The 19,268-nt window shown below is 44.2% G+C and overlaps 1 protein-coding gene across 8 annotated transcripts in view; it reads left to right on the top strand.

Moving 5' to 3' along the window:
* shank2b (SH3 and multiple ankyrin repeat domains 2b) overlaps positions 1–19,268 on the top strand; it is a 215,086-nt gene that overhangs the window by 41,074 nt on the left and 154,744 nt on the right. For all 8 annotated transcript variants that reach the window (XM_030414028.1, XM_030414027.1, XM_030414026.1 and 5 more), the window contains exon 2: positions 10,624–10,851. In XM_030414028.1, coding sequence (XP_030269888.1) covers positions 10,648–10,851 — 204 coding nt within the window. In that variant the 5' untranslated portion in view covers positions 10,624–10,647. The remainder of the gene's footprint in view (positions 1–10,623; positions 10,852–19,268) is intronic.

Genomic DNA, 19,268 nt, shown 5'->3' with positions numbered 1-19,268 from the left:
TGCACCTTAACGCTGCTCAACGCTGAGATCTCCTACCTGTGATGATGAAGAACTGTACGCACATGAAGACTGGAGCTGTTAGCGTTTTTTCTCTTCCTTTATAAAGACTGACGTGATGACAGATCGAGGTCAGACTTCTGAACATTTTAACTCTCTGTTGTCATGCAAACAGATGGATTAGATTTTACTGGCCTGGCAAGAGTAATTCATCATTTTCATTTCACAAGGTTTTCATCATTACGGGCCTGTACAGTGCAGCAGGAGAGAGATCTGCATCACTCAAGTGCCTTTAAGGCAGTTTGTCACTTTTGACATCTGTCATCGACCCATCACACACACACACACACACACACACACACACACACACACACACGAGTATACACATGTTGACGAACAGCATCAATCAAACTCAAACGAGCTTCACAATCTGTCATTTCAGAGATACAAAGAAGTGAACGGAGCACAGAGATGGTCTCTGCTGAGTGAACCAGCTCATCAGTCGTGTGTCATCCGCGGCCTTTCACTGCTTTCAGCTCCGGCTTCTTATTGACCTTCACAGGAGGAAAACCCAATAAATGTCTTTTCCTCTGCCCACTCGATTCCTGCAGAGAACATAACCGTTACTCAGAGAGTAAATGACACCAGCGTTGCACAGAAATCCTATATATGCACACAAGCTTCAATATATTGACATAGAAAGGAACGATCAGTGTTCATATGATCTCTAGTCCATATTCCATATACACGAGCACTCAGACTGCACGTATACATGCAAACATATAAAACCAGTATGAAGTGCTGAGTGCTGTATCGTAGACACTGGACTTGTTTCAGTTTCTTGAAGATGTTTCAGCTCATCAGGAGGCTTCTAACTAACTGAGTGGAGTCGCAGGTTTAAACTATGTTGAGTGTCCTTACATAGTGTGGGAGTGTCCTTATATAGTGTGGTAGTGTCCTTACATAGTGTGGTAGTGTCCTTACATAGTGTGGGAGTGTCCTTACAGAGTGTGGTAGTGTCCTTACAGAGTGTGGGAGTGTCCTTACATAGTGTGTGAGTGTCCTTACATAGTGTGTGAGTGTCCTTATATAGTGTGGTAGTGTCCTTACATAGTGTGGTAGTGTCCTTACATAGTGTGTGAGTGTCCTTACATAGTGTGTGAGTGTCCTTATATAGTGTGGTAGTGTCCTTACATAGTGTGGGAGTGTCCTTACATAGTGTGGTAGTGTCCTTACAGAGTGTGGTAGTGTCCTTACATAGTGTGGTAGTGTCCTTACATAGTGTGGTAGTGTCCTTAGTGTGGGAGTGTCCTTACATAGTGTGGGAGTGTCCTTACAGAGTGTGGTAGTGTCCTTACATAGTGTGGTAGTGTCCTTACATAGTGTGGTAGTGTCCTTAGTGTGGGAGTGTCCTTACAGAGTGTGGTAGTGTCCTTATAGAGTGTGATAGTGTTCTTATAGAGTGTGGTAGTGTCCTTATAGAGTGTGGTAGGGTCCTTATAGAGTGTGGTAGTGTCCTTACATAGTGTGGGAGTGTCCTTACATAGTGTAGTATTGTCCTTACATAGTGTGGGAGTGTCCTTACAGAGTGTGGTAGTGTCCTTACATAGTGTGGGAGTGTCCATATAGAGTGTGGTAGTGTCCTTATAGAGTGTGGTAGTGTTTTTACAGAGTGTGGGAGTGTACTTACAGAGTGTGGGAGTGTACTTACAGAGTGTGGGAGTGTCCTTACAGAGTCTGGTAGTGTCCTTACATAGTGTGGGAGTGTCCTTACAGAGTGTGGTAGTGTTCTTACAGAGTGTGGGAGTGTCCTTACATAGTGTGGGGGTGTCCTTACAATGTGTGAGAGTGTCCTTACATAGTGTGGTAGTGTCCTTATATAGTGTGGGAGTGTCCTTACAGAGTGTGGGAGTGTCCTTACATAGTGTGGGGGTGTCCTTACAATGTATGAGAGTGTCCTTACATAGTGTGGTAGTGTCCTTATATAGTGTGGGAGTGTCCTTACAGAGTGTGGGAGTGTCCTTACAGAGTGTGGGAGTGTCCTTACATAGTATGAGAGTGTCCTTACATAGTGTGGGGGTGTCCTTACAATGTGTGAGAGTGTCCTTACATAGTGTGGTAGTGTCCTTTGACACTTTTACTTAAATACATTTACACATCAGTTTATCAGCTTGTAAGAAACATCTGATGTTTCCATTTAATTTATTCAGGAAGTCACATCTCATTTACAAGTGACAGAAATACAGAAATAAAATCAGAGCAGATTCAAACAAACGATCAGCATGGTAATTAAGTTAAAGTCTAACATTACACATTTGACTGTACGTTTTTAAGTGTTATGTTTATATTATTGGTGCAGAATACTGAAAATTACAGGTAAAGTAAAGGATTTGAGTGACTTTGAATGTTTTTATCCTATTCTACAAACCTTTGGTTTTGTGTGATACGTTGACTCCTGAAGACTTCTGGTTCTTCTGCAGGTTTTCATTTCAAACAATCATTACAGAAAGTCACGCGCAGACAGAAGAAGCAGGTGAACTGTGTGTGTGCGATAAACAAGGTTTGTCTAAAAGTAACTCTCATGCTGCAGTGATGATGCTTTTGTTGTGTTGCTGTGCAGGAAATATGAAAAACATGAAATACACTTCTCCTAACAAAGAAAGTCAAGACGCCGCAGTAACAGATCGACAGTTTGTGACATTAATATTACATTTTTTACACAAATTCATATAGTTTGTGTTTTGTTTTTTTACATCAGCAGTTAAATGAAGTGACACTTGTTACACCTTTGCAGCCAACCTGTTGGATTTGTAAAGCTGCAGTCAGGACTGTTGACATCCTGCAGCTGGAGAGATAATTCTTTAAAAGTGAAAACAGCAGGAAAATAATAACACGGTGCGTCAATCCAAGGAGCTGCAGCTCACCTGAAGCTCACCTCGCTCCTTTGAGTCCGGTCTCCATGTCGGTCCGATTAGTTTTAATCAGCTCCTCACAGACTTCTATTTCATGCAATATGTGGTGTGCGTTATGAAAGCAGACCGTCTGATGGATGTGTGTTTGTGTTTGTGTCTGGTGACACAGCTGCAGTCGGACCGATTGTTCAGCCTGTTGTCGTCTTTGTTTTTTTACTTTGGTGGAAGCAGCTGGAATCTTTTCTCTGCAGGATTTAGTTCCCAGCTTTAGTTCTTGACGAGTTAAAAAGTCAAGTATTAACATTAAAGTGAAACTGACTGAACAGGCTCCTGACTTTGTTCCATTAATGGATCAAGACTGAAAAGAGTCTGTCATGAACAATAATGTAGAAGATTCAAAGAAACTGACTTTTTAGTTGGATCTCTGGTAAACGTGAAGCGAGCAGCTCGCGCAGACGTCATCAGGCCATTTAAATGTCAGTGTGTGTGAAGGATGGTAACACCTGACCCAATCATGGCGTGATTCTGTACCCGGACCAGAGTAATGACTTTTCAAAAGCTCAATGTGTCAGATCTGCTCCCGGTCTTGGAGGATTACTGTGGTGGTGTGTATCAGTGTCAGGGGTAACCTTTACTGCAGGCTCAGTTTAAATAACACAGGGATCAGTGGTGATGCTCTGCCCGGCTGGCGTGACAGCGGTTGTCGTTACAGTAATTTATTTCACCTAGGTGAGTCGTACTTCTAACAGGTATTTATCATAACGAGGATGTGCTCTCAGGTGGCTGGTTGTTAATGAGGCTGTTTAATCTTCTCCTGATGGAGGCCCGTCAGTCACCGCGAGCAGAAAATCGTCTCTGAAGCATCAAGCTGTGATGGAAAATGAATCCGCGTGTCTGCCTTCACACACACTCACACAACTGTTTGTGCCATTACTTCTCTACACACAGATGTTTTTCTAAATGTCTGATTTTAATTATGCAGAGCAAAAACCGTGTCTGAACCGCCACCTCGTCGTCTAGGAAACCAGGTGACACTCTCTTCATTTTGTTATTGATGATTGTTTTAAGATTAACTTATTTTAGCTGACGGCTGTTTCTGAGTTTGAAGACACAATCAAGCCAAACTTTGCAGGAGGGATTGAGAGGACTTCATCTTCCCGGGCCTCAGAAATGACAACCAACACGTGGACGACCGGTCGAGCTGTGGTTCATTTCAGTTCGTCCCTCGGTTTTGTGTCAGTCGAGGTTTGTTTTCATTCACTTTCCACCGACAGCAGTTGGACGAACGTGATGAACATGTCCGCCTCGCTTCTTTCACTTCTACAGGCTGCTTTAAAACAGCGGGGAGAAGTTTTTGGACTCGCTCCGGTGATTGACACATCTGGGTGATGCTGCGCTCGCGTGTTTGACGTGTTTTCCTTCACGTACAGCTGTGGAACAATGCTGACACACCGTCCTCATCTGATCCACTTCCTCTGCTTTTCTTATTTTAGACGTTACTTAACTTCACTTGAGCCTCGTTTCCATCGAGCAGTCTGGTTCACTTCAGGATGTTACACTTTGAAACACTTGTGTTTTTTATTTCCATCGTCACAGTTGTGGATGGTAGAGAGCAACCTCTAAGTACCATCCTGTGTTTTCATTGCCCACCGACTGACCGTTTACTACAAGGTGGAGTTAAATCACCGCGACACTTGTTTCAGTTCAGGGTCTGCATCCTCTGAAGGACTCGGCCATTGTGGTCTTTGAAGGCGAGTCCTTCAGAGAGACCTTGTTAACCTCGTCAGCCGTTGTTAAATGTGACGGTCTAACCTTTGGAGCATTTCCTGGTTGTGTCACCAGATGTTTTACCCTTACGTCACAATTTCGGCTACCCAGGCCCGCGAAAGTGACGATCTACGCCACGCGATGTCGCCATTTTCTGTCTTTCTTTCTTCTTTTTCGGGCGCGCAAAGAATCTTGGGATATGTGAGGCCATGAAGGATCGTAGCGGTGCATCCTCCAAAAACAGGGAGAAGAAGGAGCATCTGGAGGAGCCTTCACGTGGTGTAGTGACGTAAATGGCCTTCAGATGCTCCTCTGAAGGATGCAGAGTTGCCTCGCTCTCTGCACTCTGAAGGAGGATTTCACTTCCTGTGAGGGCGGCCTTACTGTACGGTGATGTCATTTGGAGCCATACACCTGCCAGACTCAGTCACAGGTGTGGCTGTGAGTCACAGGTGTGGCTCAGCTGTCAGTCATGATGTCACACTCGCTCACATTATGAATTAATTAAGCAATCAAACCTATCAGACAAATGAAGACTGTCCTGTGGTTGCAGCTTCAGCGTCGGTGGATGTAACATGTTGAATGTATTTATTCTGATCCCAGGTGTTGTACAGGTGTTCAACAAGCCCACAGCCTCCTCCTGTTACAGACGTTTACACTGGAGAGAACACCGCCTCCCCCCTCTCCCCCTCGTCTATAGCTCCCTCTCTTTGTCTCTCTCTCACATTCATATGCACGTCTCATGCAAATCAAAAGCAAATTACTGTGTTCATTACTGAACTCTGCATACTCTCTTAGGTACCTAAAGACTTCCCAAAGTCTCCGTGAAAGACTTTTCATCTTTTCAATTACACCAGTGAATGAAGTGAGGGGGAAATTAATCCTGGGAAGGCAAAAAAAAAAAAAGAATGGCCTCGTTACAATGGTCAGAGTGTGTGTGTGTGTGTGTATGTGTGTGTGTGTGTGTGTGTGTGTATGTGTGTGTGTGTGTATGTGTGTGTGTGTGTGTATGTGTGTGTGTGTGTGTGTGTGTGTGTGTGTGTGTGTGTATGTGTGTGTGTGTGTGTGTGTGTGTGTGTGTTTTAAAGTAGAGGTGTGAAAATAAAAAGGTGTGACAAAAGAAGCAGTCACACTCCCGTCCTCCTCTCTCTCTCTCTCTCTTTCTCTTCGACACATTCACACTTTGACTTTCATCGACGCAGTCAGAGAGAGAAAGTGTCGTCGCTCAGAGCCGGAGAACGTTTCAGGCCGCAGAAGTTCTCCTGACTCGATGGTGTCGTACGTTCAGCAGGCAGTGATGCTGTCTGCCTTCGTAGATAAATGACTGAAATACTTCTCCTTCAGTTCGCCTGTCATCCCCCCACTGTTCCATGCTCCCTCCTTTATTCAAGACGTGCAGATATTTAATGTTTATTATCATAAATTCAGCCAAAATTGGAGTTTCAGGTGAAGTTTCGTAGTCCACAAAACATGTGTGGGTCTTCACAGCAGTGGCTCTGAATGCTCTTTGCTTTCTTTGTGTTATTTGTACCAGTCTGCTGCTGCACCACCACACCAGTCCTGAAAACACACAGTTATAAAAAGCCAGCGCAGGGAGAGGAGGGTGATAACTGCACTGGACTTCTGGTTCACGTGTCCAGCAGCAATGTCCTTTGCTGCGCGGGTGTTGATGGGTGGTGTGTGGGCCGGGTGGTGCCGGGTGGTGCCGGGTGGTGCTCCTACCCCGCCTGGTAAAGACGATCAAACCACCGACTGTTCACAGCCTGATGGATGTCACAGCCCTTTGCAGCAGATTCAGGTTAATGAGGCCGATCTGTGGAATTTGCTGGAATGGTGCAATCTCCTGAAAACTGTCAGTCAGTCGGCGATATGAATGTCATCAGACACACAATCAGAGGAGACGTGAGATCCCAGCAGACCTGAGATCTGTAACGATGCTGCGACGCGGTCATCACTCACAGTTTATCCTCAGAGTGACTTTCAGACGAGGAATCTTTGTTTAATTGAGTTTTTTTATCCGTCTATTTCAAAAATATTTTAGCCTGACAAAAAAAATCCTCACTGAAAGCTCAACACAGACTAACACACACTCGCTCTATTTATACTAATGTACACATCCGGCTATCAGAGGTAACAGTCACGCATCATTTGAATTAAATAAATAAATTAAATTAAATACGATTAAGCTTTGACCGCTCTGTAAACGGTCTCCGTTTATGGTTTCCTGTGCAGAGTCGTGTCTGCAGGCATGTCAGTTTAGTGTTTTGCTGGAAATGAATTGGCTATGAATGAATTAGCATGCTAATCAGCTGATAATCATCACGTTGTGTGACAAGAAGGAAATATTTGATTGGCTTTTTTTTTTTTTTTCTGCCGCTGGTGAAACACAGCATTACGATTAATGGCAGAGAAAGAAGAAGGCGTCTCGTTAATGTGTTTCCTCTGACGATGCTGCTGCAGGCTGATGATCACAACGAGGAAATCAGAGTCTGTGTGTGTGTGTGTGTGTGTGTGTGTGTGTGTGTGTGTGTGTTGTTGTGAATGTTGTCGACATACGTGGAGCTCCGCATGTGTGTTTGTTTCCAAAACTTAAGAACTGATCAACCACAAGACAAAAAAATGTTGCTGAAGTTCTATGAAGGCGATTTCCTGCTCTGCATTTTTCTGCAGACATTTTGTCGATGAGAGAAAACCTTTAAATCCATATCCGCCTCAAAAAGTAAATCAATTTCACAGAGTTGATTTGAAGTTAAAAGTAACGACTGAATATTTACATTTTGTTCTTAATGGTTTAGTCTTTGCCTGTCGCTCAGCAACACGTCCTCCTTCTACAGTGTTTCACTGTGACTCCAAAAGAAAAGTTACGAAAACTTTAAAGTCAATCTAGAAAATAACATCCAGTGAAAAGTTTCCATCAGTGATTCCATCGTGTAACTGTTAATCTGATGAAACTTATTATCTGAAAATGAAGGACGACTAATAGTTTTAAAAAGGTATTTAATGGAGCTAATTTTCAGGTTCATATTTTCATTTGTGGGTCCTTGTAGAACAAGTTTACATCTTTCATTTTGCTGTGAAGTGAATTCTTATTGTGGAGGAATCAATAACCCATGTTGACATTTCTCGAAACATTTTCTCATCCAGACTTGTTTCCTTTAAGTTTAACAGAAGCGTGTTGTACTGCAGCCTCTGTTTGTTTACATCTGCTTCCCCATGAGGTCACGTGAGATGGTGTGACGCTCATCTAAAGATCATCCTGTAGAGTACGATGGGGCTTCATTTTCACATCTTGAAGTGTGTGCACGTTTGAGATTAGAGAGAAGAACGTCTGTAAAGTTTCTCCTGATGCAAAGCGAGAGCCGCCTGCAGGTTTTTTCCTCTCAGGCTTGCAGACGGCCACATCAAGATCCATCGATCAAACAGTCTGATGGCCTGTGTGTCGCCTGGGAGGGAAAAATACACAGCGATAAAAGATGCCACTTGTCAGGCTCTTGTTGGATCAGACAACGTTGTTATATATTTAAAACATGACAAACATCTCAAACACATTTAATTAAATGCAACAGCAGACAGAAAGATTCACATCCCAGAGTTTCTCCTGATCCTGAACTGAGTGAAATGTTTTGTATGTGAGCAGCTCCACGTTTAAACAGGAGCTGCTGGTTGCCATGGAGACAAAGTGTTTTCATCTATATGAGCTCATCAGAAACGATGATTAAGTTCATCAAAGCGTCAGTCATGTAAGTGACTTACTCACCTGATTGATTTATTATTGTTTGGTTACTTAATTCGCTAGATTTTAATATTCAATAACTTTTTCAGCACGATGTCGACACATATGTGACACACACACACACACACACACACACACACACACACTCCATATGACACTCTGTAGTATCTAGTGTGTGTGTGTGTGTGTGTGTGTGTGTGTGTGTATTTGACCACATGCTGATTGAAAAAGAATGAAAGGAAATTATACAAATTACAGTTTGGAGCTCGCAGCAGGAAGCCGTCGTGGAAGTGTGCAGAAAGCTCCAATAAACCAGAACTGATGTGAAAACTGCTAATTTTCTAAATACCTTATTATAACAGATCACACACTCGAGGAAAACACAGTGAAATGGGAGCAGCAGCAGGATGAAGTGTGTGAAGGGAAAGAGATGCTGATGGAAACTGAAGCATTATCTGTTTTTTTAATCAGAGCACATTTTCATCGTTGGTGTCCAGGTATCTGGGCCGACGCCGCGACCCGCCGCTGACCGGCAGCTCAGCTAATGGACACATGTGCAGCGGGATGAGAGCGACAGATGCTGCGAGGTGACACATTTCAAACGGCCCCGCAGCCCAGTGTGTCATCTGCTCTCTGCCGGCTGTTCTGATTGGAGAGCTTCTTCTTCATCAAACCAAACACTTCACTGAAGAGTGACGAATCAGCTCTTCTTGTTCGCTGCTGATGAACGCAGCGATTCTGTCGCTCATCCAGATCCATCAGAACAGCAGGGGTCAAGTGTCAGACCAGGCTTCTGTTACTAAAGAGACAGTTCAGCCCAATCTAAGATATTACTTTCTCCTCTCTCCTCTTCCATCTCTCCAGTATAATGGAGGAAGAAACGACTCAGCTTGTGGTGCTCAAAGCCACAAAAATAACCAAGGAAGCCAAATTTGCCCGAAATGTAACCGAGTGTGTTGAGTTCACCTGACTGAGCTGGTTTAATAAGACAATAATAAACTGGACATGGAGACATGATGTTGGTGCACTGAGCAGCAACATGCTTCTATTCATTTCCTCACACACAACAGCAACTGTTGCCCTACGGCAACTCTGAGGGGACATGCTGGTTAATTGTGCTCTCTGGTGGCGAGGCTTTTGTGATGAAGGTCAGGGATTAGTAGTGGATGCTCTCGGCGACAGACGGTGGCATTGTTCCCAACCCCAATTCCAGTTTCTCCAACATGACCCGGGGACAGAGACCCGGGACAACATGCTTCTTCCTGTTTTTGCAGACAAGCTTCCTTTGTGCCGTAATATGACCTTAATTTTGACGGAACAATCTAGAGTGATTATCAGAGTGGACGAGAGTGAAGCGTCTTTGTGCAGCTGATCCACTGTGACATCAGTATCACCTTCAGGATGATGTCATGTTCTACAGATTGGAGCTGCAGCTCTTTGTGAAGCTTTCCTTCCTTCAGTTTCAGTACCTTTATGTCCAGACATTTTCCAACACAGTTGCTCATATTTACTGATTCACTGAATTAGGAATCAGGACCGTTTGACGTCCATCACCCATCACCCAACTGTCTGACAGTCTGTGTGGAACATGAAGTGAACACTTCTGTCTGACATATGTCACATTATAGAGGATTAAGTGAACTACATCTGACTGTCTTTAAGGTCAAACAGCTGTGAGGATGAATAATGATATTGTTGTTGATATTGAGGTAATGATCGGTGAGTCTCTGCAGTCTGAGCTCGAGTGAGGACACCATGTGGATTCTTAGATACCAATGATTAGATATTCTGGTTATTTTAAATGTCTTAATTCCATAACCACAAGCAGTGACTAATGACACGCTACGTCTTTCATTTGCTGATCCATAAATCATGCTGACGCCTGGGCTTAATAGAGTGCAGTCACCTGGCCTGCGGAGCGCCTCTGGTCACATTTCACCTTCCTGAAGTACTTTTGCTCTCACACAGTGAAACTTCTAATGAAGCGACTCCTTCTGTGAAGACGTGCAGTCACATTGATTCCTCTGGGTTTCATCCTGCAGCACAGAAAGGATGAACAAACAAACAAGCGTCGTCTTTGGAGGCTCTCTCAGAACACAGAAAGTGTTTTAAGAGGAGCAGTGGGGGATTTTTAAATTTTAATGCCTGCGTTTCTTAATGAACAGTTGGTGCTTGTGTGACTCTGACCTTTTTTTCCCTCCTTCTGTGTGGCAGCTGAATCCGGCGGGCCTGCTGACTATGCCCCGGAGCCCCACCTCCAGTGAGGATGAGATGGCCCAGAGCTTTTCCGACTACTCAGACGACTGCGCCTCCGACAGCTCCCGCGAAGAAACCATTTACGAGACCATAAGGGCCACGGCCGAGCCATCGCAGAGCCGCATGGACGACATTCACATAAACTCGCTGGTCGTCCGCGTCCTCATCCCCGACCTGCAGCAGACGGTGAGTATCTGTGACACAAACGTGGAGCGTGTGCAACTGTGTGGTGGTCGATATGAAATACGAGCTAGATTTTCTTTCATATTGACCTCAGAATATTGATTATCCAACCTGCTGCAGAATGAATGATGCTGTGACACGTTCAAGCATTTTGTTCTGGACATCAAGACATCACCTCGAGCTGCCGGAGAGGCTCGCTCTCTCTGCAGAGCTCTGCGGTGCTCAGCTGAGGGTTATAATCTCTCTCTGGATGCATTAAACAAACAGGTGTGTTTTTAAAAATGTCCATAAAGTGGAATGTGAGTATAAATCACAGATGTGACCCACATGTGCCCTCTCTGCTCACTCCACGCACAACAGGCAAACAGAATTAGCTGCTGTTTTCGAGAGCTTTGTCAAAAGATGGAGCACAAAGGCCCAGATTTATTTTATTATTTTAAAGAAACAGTTCAGCCCGCAGAACACACACTGGTCTTTTAATCAGAGATTCCAAGCTCGTGATTATTTTAAAGATAAGCCATCCAAAAATGAAAAAATGCTGATGGAAAGTCAGGTGAAGTTTTGTTTTCTGGAGCTTCTTGGAAGAACAGCAGGAGACAAAATCACATGTTTCCACTGAGCTCGTCTGGTGTAATCCACCTCTCCAGAAGCCTCATGCTGGTTTGAAAAGATGTTTATTACGCCCTTTTTAAGATGAGATCTTCATTGTAGTTGCTTAGTTGAAAGCGTCGACGTGCACCACGTCTGAAGTGGGTGCACGTTCTCGAGCCTGCATCAACGGCATCAATAACTTCTGAGGGGGAAACAGTTCAGGGGCTTCTGGAGGCTTCACAGCAGACGAGCTGTGGACTACGACACTTCACCTGACTTTATATCATCAGGAGGAGAGGAGGACTTTATATCATCAGGAGGAGAGGAGGGACTTTATATCATCAGGAGGAGGAGAGGAGGACTTTATATCATCAGGAGGAGGAGAGGAGGACTTTATATCATCAGGAGGAGGAGAGGAGGACTTTATATCATCAGGAGGAGAGGAGGACTTTATCATCAGGAGAGGAGGACTTTATATCATCAGGAGGAGGAGAGGAGGACTTTATATCATCAGGAGGAGGAGAGGAGGACTTTATATCATCAGGAGGAGGAGAGGAGGACTTTATATCATCAGGAGGAGGAGAGGAGGACTTTATATCATCAGGAGGAGGAGAGGAGGACTTTATATCCTCAGGAGGAAGAGAGGAGGACTTTATATCCTCAGGAGGAGAGGAGGACTTTATATCATCAGGAGGAGGAGAGGAGGACTTTATATCATCAGGAGGAAGAGAGGAGGACTTTATATCATCAGGAGGAGGAGAGGAGGACTTTATATCATCAGGAGGAGGAGAGGAGGACTTTATATCATCAGGAGGAGGAGAGGAGGACTTTATATCATCGGGAGGAGGAGAGGAGGACTTATATCATCAGGAGGAGAGGAGGACTTTATATCATCAGGAGGAGGAGAGGAGGACTTTATATCATCAGGAGGAGGAGAGGAGGACTTTATATCATCAGGAGGAGGAGAGGAGGACTTTATATCATCAGGAGGAGGAGAGGAGGACTTTATATCATCAGGAGGAGGAGAGGAGGACTTTATATCATCAGGAGGAAGAGAGGAGGACTTTATATCATCAGGAGGAAGAGAGGAGGACTTTATATCATCAGGAGGAGGAGAGGAGGACTTTATATCATCAGGAGGAGGAGAGGAGGACTTTATATCATCAGGAGGAGGAGAGGAGGACTTTATATCATCGGGAGGAGGAGAGGAGGACTTTATATCATCAGGAGGAGAGGAGGACTTTATATCATCAGGAGGAGGAGAGGAGGACTTTATATCATCAGGAGGAGGAGAGGAGGACTTTATATCATCAGGAGGAGGAGAGGAGGACTTTATATCCTCAGGAGGAGAGGAGGACTTTATATCATCAGGAGGAGGAGAGGAGGACTTTATATCATCAGGAGGAGGAGAGGAGGACTTTATATCATCAGGAGGAGGAGAGGAGGACTTTATATCATCAGGAGGAGAGGAGGACTTTATATCATCAGGAGGAGGAGAGGAGGACTTTATATCATCAGGAGGAGGAGAGGAGGACTTTATATCATCAGGAGGAGGAGAGGAGGACTTTATATCCTCAGGAGGAGGAGAGGAGGACTTTATATCATCAGGAGGAGGAGAGGAGGACTTTATATCATCAGGAGGAGGAGAGGAGGACTTTATATCATCAGGAGGAGAGGAGGACTTTATATCATCAGGAGGAGGAGAGGAGGACTTTATATCATCAGGAGGAGGAGAGGAGGACTTTATATCATCAGGAGGAGGAGAGGAGGACTTTATATCATCGGGAGGAGGAGAGGAGGACTTTATATCATCAGGAGGAGAGGAGGACTTTATATATCATCAGGAGGAGGAGAGGAGGACTTTATATCATCAGGAGGAGGAGAGGAGGACTTTATATCATCAGGAGGAGGAGAGGAGGACTTTATATCATCAGGAGGAGAGGAGGACTTTATATCATCAGGAGGAGGAGAGGAGGACTTTATATCATCAGGAGGAGGAGAGGAGGACTTTATATCATCGGGAGGAGGAGAGGAGGACTTTATATCATCAGGAGGAGGAGAGGAGGTCTTTATATCATCAGGAGGAGAGGAGGACTTTATATCATCAGGAGGAGAGGAGGACTTTATATCATCAGGAGGAGAGGAGGACTTTATATCATCAGGAGGAGGAGAGGAGGACTTTATATCATCAGGAGGAGGAGAGGAGGACTTTATATCATCAGGAGGAGGAGAGGAGGACTTTATATCATCAGGAGGAGGAGAGGAGGACTTTATATCATCAGGAGGAGGAGAGGAGGACTTTATATCATCAGGAGGAGGAGAGGAGGACTTTATATCATCAGGAGGAGGAGAGGAGGACTTTATATCATCAGGAGGAGAGGAGGACTTTATATCATCAGGAGGAGGAGAGGAGGACTTTATATCATCAGGAGGAGGAGAGGAGGACTTTATATCATCAGGAGGAGGAGAGGAGGACTTTATATCATCAGGAGGAGGAGAGGAGGACTTTATATCATCAGGAGGAGGAGAGGAGGACTTGGTTTGAGTTTCTGGGTGAACTGTTCCTTTAAGATATTCATAAAACAGCCTGACGTCTTTCACTGTAACATGACACTTTTCTTTTATGTAGAAACGCGTCCTCACTTCCATTCATGCTCACATAACGTGGAGAGAATTACCTTTTAATGTGTTTCTCTGTGTCTGTGCAGCACTTTGAATTCCCTCGAGTCTGAATGGTGCTGTAGAAATACATCTGCACTGGCTTCAAGGAAAATAGACACCGGAATACATAAAGGGGAAAACTGTAGTATGTAGTAATGTAAAATACAGTGTCCCACTTTCCAACATTGTACTGTTTATTCAGATTACTCAAAACGTGAGATATAACGTGTTGTCGGGCATTAATTTTCCCGTTTCCAGTCTCATGATTAACAGACTGATTTCCCTTTTCACCAGTGAGAGTTTATTCCCACATAATCTGTCGACAAACAAGCTGTAAATGCTGTCAGCACGATATCGTCTCTCAGTCACAGATTGTGTAGGTTTCAGGTCTGGAAGAATGAGAATATATTCATTATGCATTGTTTGTTTTCTACGTGACATTCATTTACATATTGATGGAAAACGGGGGGACAATTATAAATGTTTCATTTACTTTCCCTCCGGGTTTTCCACATGTTATCATCCTTCACCACGAGCTGCACCATCATCCCCGCCAGCTGCAGCGCTCTGAAGGCTGGAGCTCATCCTGATAGATATCAGCGATCAATAGAGTGGGCCCGTCTTATATTGTTCAGTATTGAATCATGCTGCGCCCACACACACTAACTGTCCCCGTGCTCAGTCATTGACAACATCTCAGAATCTCTCCCACAGAGTTTTACAATCACACGTCCCCCTGAATAATACAACGCCCTCATTAAACACACACCTTCACCTACGCACCAGTCTACAGTATATATCAGCCCCCAACATGTCGCCCACTCAACATTCACACACCGCTGCACGTTATTACAGTAGCCATGTGAGTCCGGCTGGTAAGTGCTCATTAAAGTCCAACTCTTCACATCAAGATGGAAATAAGTGAAAGATTTCTGTAACGAGGTGATTTACAAACCACAGGCGGATTTATATTCATGCTGTAAGCACACAGTCTGTCCTCCAGGAGAAGTTCAGATAACAACAGATTACTGATTCAGCTTGTTTCCTCCAGTAAAGTAATAGATTACAGGCTCTGACATGTAGTATCAGAGTAAAAAGTCTCCCTCTGAAGGACATTTGTGCTCAAAGCTAACTGAAGCTCACGTCACATTAATAGAATTCAAAGACTAATAAAGTTAAAGGTAGAATCAGCAGGTTCCTGAACGCACCACAAAGACAGTTGATTGTTGAGTCTCATTCCCAGGACGTCAAATAGACACATGTTGGGTTGGTAAAGCGTCCCGAGCAGCAACAAAGAGAGAAAATCAGAAACTCTCTGCAGATACGAGACACTAACACGCCTTTTCTCCACATTCCAGTCTCCCTCTCTGTCTGTTTACGCCTTCTTACGGCTTTTACGTCTTTGTCTCGTCTCGCTGCGTCTGCCGTGCGTGATGTGCTCTGATTGGTCCACATCAGTCTGCTGATGCTGGGAAATAACAATAATCCATTATTCACCTCAGATGCATCAAACTAAAGTAACGAGGCTGTTCTGAAGCTGTGAGGAGGAGGAAGTTCAGATGTAGAGAGGAGAAGTCACACAGATACTCAGAGTACACAGACAGGAAACATGTACTGAAGGAGAGTAACTGAGTATTTGTGTCTGACTGAACATACAAACAGGAAACAGAAGATATAACGATCCTCACCGCTTTATGTAAAGTCACGTCTGTGTTTACAAGAAAAACTTAAAGGGATATTCCGGTGTAAGTTTAATCCATGGTGTAAATCAAAGTGAAACTGTGTTAGACTCCCTCTCGAGAGATCAAGTTAGCAGACCGCTAATTTACGGAGTTTTATCAACCTCAGAAACGACCGCACAACAACAATACACTGCAGTAAATGGATCCAAATATAAACCGCCACCAAAAAGCCACAAATAATGCTCAGAACAGCACCAAACTTCAGCAACAGTGCAAATAGGGTCTCAGCACATAGTCCGGGGCATCTAACCTCCGCTAGCTTAGCTGGATTTCTACTGAAAAGCTGACTAAATTTACCACTCTTCTGCAGCAGCTTCCTGTTGACGGGAAGTCCCGACGAGTCGATTACCGAGTGCAGTAGAGTTCCGCGGCTCATGGATGAAAATGTATGATTATGACTCCATGGAAAAGCAATCAAAGTTCATATGTGTCTTACCTGCCAGTTTATAACAGTTATTATCGAGAGCGGACAGGGAAAAGAATGGAATTGAGCATTTCTAACCGCACTCGGTAATCGTCGCGTCGGGACTTCCCCGACCCGGAAGCTGATGGAGGAGAGTTGAAATCTGTTTTTAGCTTCACAATAGAAATCCAGCTAAGCTAGCGGAGGTTAGATGCCCCGGACTATGTGCTGAGACCCTATTTGTACTGTTGCTGAAGTTTGGTGCTGTTCTGAGCATTATTTGTGGCTTTTTGGTGGCGGTTTATATTTGGATCCATTTACTGCAGTGTATTGTTGTCGTGCGGTCGTTTCTGAGGTTGATAAAACTCCGTAAATTAGCGGTCTGCTAACTTGATCTCTCCAGAGGGAGTCTAACACAGTTTCACTGTGTGTTAGACCATGGATTAAACTTACACTGGAATATCCCTTTAAAACTTTATCATTCTGCTTTATTTTATTTGCTATAAACTCAGATATCGATTGTGAAATGAACTTGTGTGTATAACAATATCTCCAACGGTCTGTGAGTGTTTTATATGTTTTATTAATACTAACAATGGGAATTATGGATGTTTTATTTACACAGCAGCTCCATGAATCCATCAGCTGCTTGACTGCTGCAGCTTCCGTGGGCAGTATGTAGATGTATGCTGCGTCCCCATTGATCATATAGCCGTATACTGTCGCTGTGGATGGATGATGCTTCACTGTCAGTCCTGCATGTAAAGGTTTATCATCAAAGAGCAGCTGGGCCTCACTGGAGCTCCCTGCAGAGGAGCAGCTGGAGCTGCTGCCAGCATCTGTACAGGAGCTAATGTAGCTTTGTACTGTAGCTCGTCGTTTGATGTGCGTGTCCGTGGGGACCGAGAATTGTTCCGGATGGCTTCACGCTGCAGGTCCGTGGCGGTGCCGTGAGTGAGAGCCTCTCCTGTGCTGGCAGAACACAACAGACGGAGGAGGAAACAGGAAGTTGGCGTCCGGGCTTCTTGGCAGAGCGCTGCAGCCACCTGATGCCCCTCTCTCCTGGGTTTCATCTTCACTCTCCAGCCCTCATTTTGTCCATTTAGATTTTCCATTTGGACGTTCTCTCACCACGCACATCTTTTCATTTGTGTTGTAAAATTTCATCCCACTGCGGCCGGCACAAGGAACGCTATTAGCAGCCGCTTTAGAGCACTTTGGAGCCACTTTGCAGAAGCACTTTGTAACTTCCTGAATTGCAAATATGAACAGAATAAAGGAATGGTGCTGTGTGTGTGTGTGTGTGTGTGTGTGTGTGTGTGAGATCCTGTGGGGCCGGATCCTGAAGGTACAGAAGCTACAGAGTTGACCCAGAAATGAACTCACGACCCTTTGATGTAATGAGCTCGGTGGTTATAACTCCAGCTTCAGTTGTGTGTGTGTGTGTGTGTGTGTGTGTGTCTGTGTGTGTGTGTGTGTGTTCCAGCGCTCTCACATGTATGCACTAATGCTCCTGATTTCACATTCATCGATGAGTGAATGCACTCAGCTCAGCGGTGCCACTCCATCACACGACTGAGTCACAGTCGGCCACTCGGAGATAAAAACCCGACTGAATAATTTAAACACACACGGAGACTCACAGAACCCGAGAGAACCCGAGAGAACCGGGCCTCCAGCTCCATCCACGATGCAGTGAAGTGAACAAAAGTCGGCTTTTACAGTCAAAACATTTCATTTATTAACAATAAATCTTAACTTACGGGTAATTTTGCCGCATTTACATGATCGACAGTTTTTCAGTATTTAAAAAGTATGAAAAGTATTTCAGTATTGACCTCTGAGTATTGATTATCCGACTGTCTGGAGGAAGACTGCTGTGTGTGACATGTAAAAGTGTTATTGGCTGTCGTTAGCGCTCATTCACACACTAAACCCAGCACATCTCTGCCGTTCATGTACCAGAGGTGTTGGCGAGGCTCTTGTTCTGCAGCTCCTCTGTCTCAGCTCTGGTTATCATCTTTTTATTGCATTAAACAAACAGGTGTATTTTTAAGTGTAAACTCACAGGTGCTCCGGTGGGCTCGCTGCTCTCTCCACGCACAACATCTCAGAAAAGAGCTTATTTTATTAAACTGCCCGTATCTGTTTGTTGGCGTCGGATTTTGAGATTTAAAAATGTACTCAGGAGAAAAAATGCAGAGATGATTGTCAAAAGCTGGAGGCCAGAGTTCAGGGACGATCGTGTTTCATTTTACATTTAATTGAATCTTTAAGATACTCCACGATGTCTTCCTTTATTATAGTAACGTTTCTTACCTTACCTTACCTCTTACCTTTTAAGTAAATTAATCATTTATGAATGCACATAAATGATCTGCCTTTGAATCCTGCAACAAACTGCCTGTTGTTTTTATAGTAAATCGCTCGATACAGTCGTAAAGACTTAAATGAGCTCCTCTCAACTGGACTCACAGTGTTCAGTAGTAACATGCAGGTGTGTGTGTGGAGGTAAAGTGTGTTGTTAAATGTTTGTTGATTTAAAGACATTTACAGACTTAGATGAGAAGATTGATGCTATTCTTCTGTCAGCGTAGCGTAAAGACTAAATACAGTCAGCCTGACTCTCATTAATCTCCGTACACAGACTGTCAAGTGTTTTCTGTTTCTTGGTAAATATAGCAGGACGGTTATAACACATGACTCTACATGAACCAAGTGTAAATAATCTTTGTGTACAGATGAAACTGTGTTGATTACAGTGAGATTCAAACAGACGGTTTGTAATCAGTGTTGAACAACCAGCACTGCTGATGGAAATCTGTCCACCGGACTCTGAAATATTCACAGATGATGTTTAATCATTTTACTCACATCTCATCCGACTTCCTTCCTCTCTGTCTGACTCTCCTGGATGTTAAAGGGATATTCCGGTGTAAATTTAATCCATGGTCTAACACACTGTGAAACTGTGTTAGACTCCCTCTCCAGAGATCAAGTTAGCAGACCGCTAATTTACGGAG

This window comes from Sparus aurata, chromosome 4, assembly GCF_900880675.1.
Source record: "Sparus aurata chromosome 4, fSpaAur1.1, whole genome shotgun sequence".
Classification (NCBI taxonomy): Eukaryota; Metazoa; Chordata; class Actinopteri; order Spariformes; family Sparidae; genus Sparus; species Sparus aurata.
This window is presented reverse-complemented; position numbering and strand designations above follow the sequence as displayed.